Here is a 1,726-nt window from a genome sequence, read left to right as displayed (position 1 = left end):
AGTCCAATGATTGACTGAGAGAACCCACCTTTAAAAATTAACAGTCTTTAAAGAAACATGCTTGCAAGTGTCTACAGCGTGGGCTGAGTAGCTTCTAACCTGTGCTGGGCACATCTGTCTCACAGATGGCTTCAGGTGTCAATCTCTTTGTCCCTGGTTAGCACTAAGTAGAAGGATGGGGGACATCCCCCACTCCTTACAGCCCAGAAACTCTTGCCAGAGTCTTCAGCCCACCCTGCCTCAAGTCCTTAGCTCCACCCACCAAAGGCTTGAGAGCAGCCTCAGCAGCTGGGTGGGCGGGGCTCCAGTAAGCACTGGTGCAGGATTTCCCACACCATCTTCTTCCTAAACAGAGGCATGTGCTGCTGAGAGAAGGTGAGGGGCTGGCCTCTGGAGATGTATTCTGCATATTGACAGGTGAACAGGCCACAGTCACTGCCATTCCCCTGCTGAGGAATCTCCTCTGCTGCCATGCTGTGCTGCTTCCACTCCAAAGGCTTCAGAGCCACATTCCTTCTGGCTATGCTCTCATCCTGCAGATACTGGAAAATCTGAGCAAGGACTTCTGGTCTCTTGAGTCCCATGGAATCCAGGTAGACAATACTCTTCTCCCTCAGGTCTGTCACCACCAGGCTCCAGTGCTTATCCAGGTGAACAGGCACCAGGATCAGTTCCTTTGCAAAGAGGTTTACTGCCTTGGTCCAACTTCTGACTGACTTGTGGCCACCACTCTGTAACTTGGAATAAAAGAAGGTATTAAATGCATAAAGTGCAGGGTATCCTTGAGTTTGATTTCTGGCCATGAGAAGATTCATGTAAAAATTGATGACTGTGTCATTGAGCCAGTGGCTGTCCCTCAGGGTGCGCATGTCTTCTCGAGTAACTGCCATCTTGAAGGCTTGACTCAAAATCTCCTCTTTGGGCCCTGGGCCTAGAGCACTGCTGACTTCCTTCTGCATGTCCTCTGTGAGCTGAGGGCCACAGTCCAGCCCTGTGATCTTCCCTTGGCCTCCAGGAGCCTTTTCTTTGGCTGTGGGTATTGGCATTTGGTTGGGCAGAATGGTATGGCTGACTCTGTCTGGGCAGATTGGAGGAAGTTGAGAAGCAGGAATCTCCCCATTCACACAGCCACTGATCTTCTTTGAGGCAGACACTGGAATCCTCTGAGAAGGAGGAGACTCATAGCACTCGGGGACACCGGGTTGTAGGTGTCCAAAGAAGCTTGAGAACCTTCCATTGTGTTGTGTCTGAACACCTTCCACCATGCTGCTGTAGGGACACAGGAGAACTTGTCCTGCATACATAGACCTCACGTCAAACACAGCCTCTACCTCAGGATCTTGGGTGTACTCTGTGGGCCTCAGCTGTAATCCAGCCTCTTCAAGGGGATTCCTTATCTGACCATTGTCTGTCTGGTCACACCCCAGCTCTCTCTCAAGTATCTCCTGTTTCAGTCTCCTTGGAAAGCAGATCTCTTCAGACAACATGTCATTTTCACCCTCTGCCACACATTTCCTCTTTTGGCCTTTCTCTGCTTGTGCATGGTACACTGTCCCAGGCTGTTTACAAGGCTGCAATGGAGAGGGTGTTGGCATTTGGTTGGGCAGAATGGTATGGCTGACTCTGTCTGGGCAATTTGGAGGAAGTTGAGAAGCAGGAATCTCCCCATTCACACAGCCACTGATCTTCTTTGAGGTGGCCTCTAGAATCCTCTGAGAAGGCAGAG

The 1,726-nt window shown here is 50.6% G+C and overlaps 1 protein-coding gene across 1 annotated transcript; it reads right to left on the bottom strand.

Moving 5' to 3' along the window:
* Positions 1-281: 281 nt before the first annotated feature.
* Positions 282-1,265, bottom strand: LOC127671304 (sentrin-specific protease 2-like). Its single transcript, XM_052166025.1, has one exon. The coding sequence runs from the start codon at positions 1,263-1,265 to the stop codon at positions 282-284; it is 984 nt and encodes a 327-aa protein (XP_052021985.1).
* Between the last annotated feature and the right edge of the window lie 461 nt (positions 1,266-1,726).

Source organism: Apodemus sylvaticus, chromosome 20, assembly GCF_947179515.1.
Source record: "Apodemus sylvaticus chromosome 20, mApoSyl1.1, whole genome shotgun sequence".
In the NCBI taxonomy this organism is placed as follows: domain Eukaryota; kingdom Metazoa; phylum Chordata; class Mammalia; order Rodentia; family Muridae; genus Apodemus; species Apodemus sylvaticus.
The sequence above is the reverse complement of the archived record's forward strand: the minus strand, read 5'-3'. Positions and strand labels throughout refer to the sequence as shown.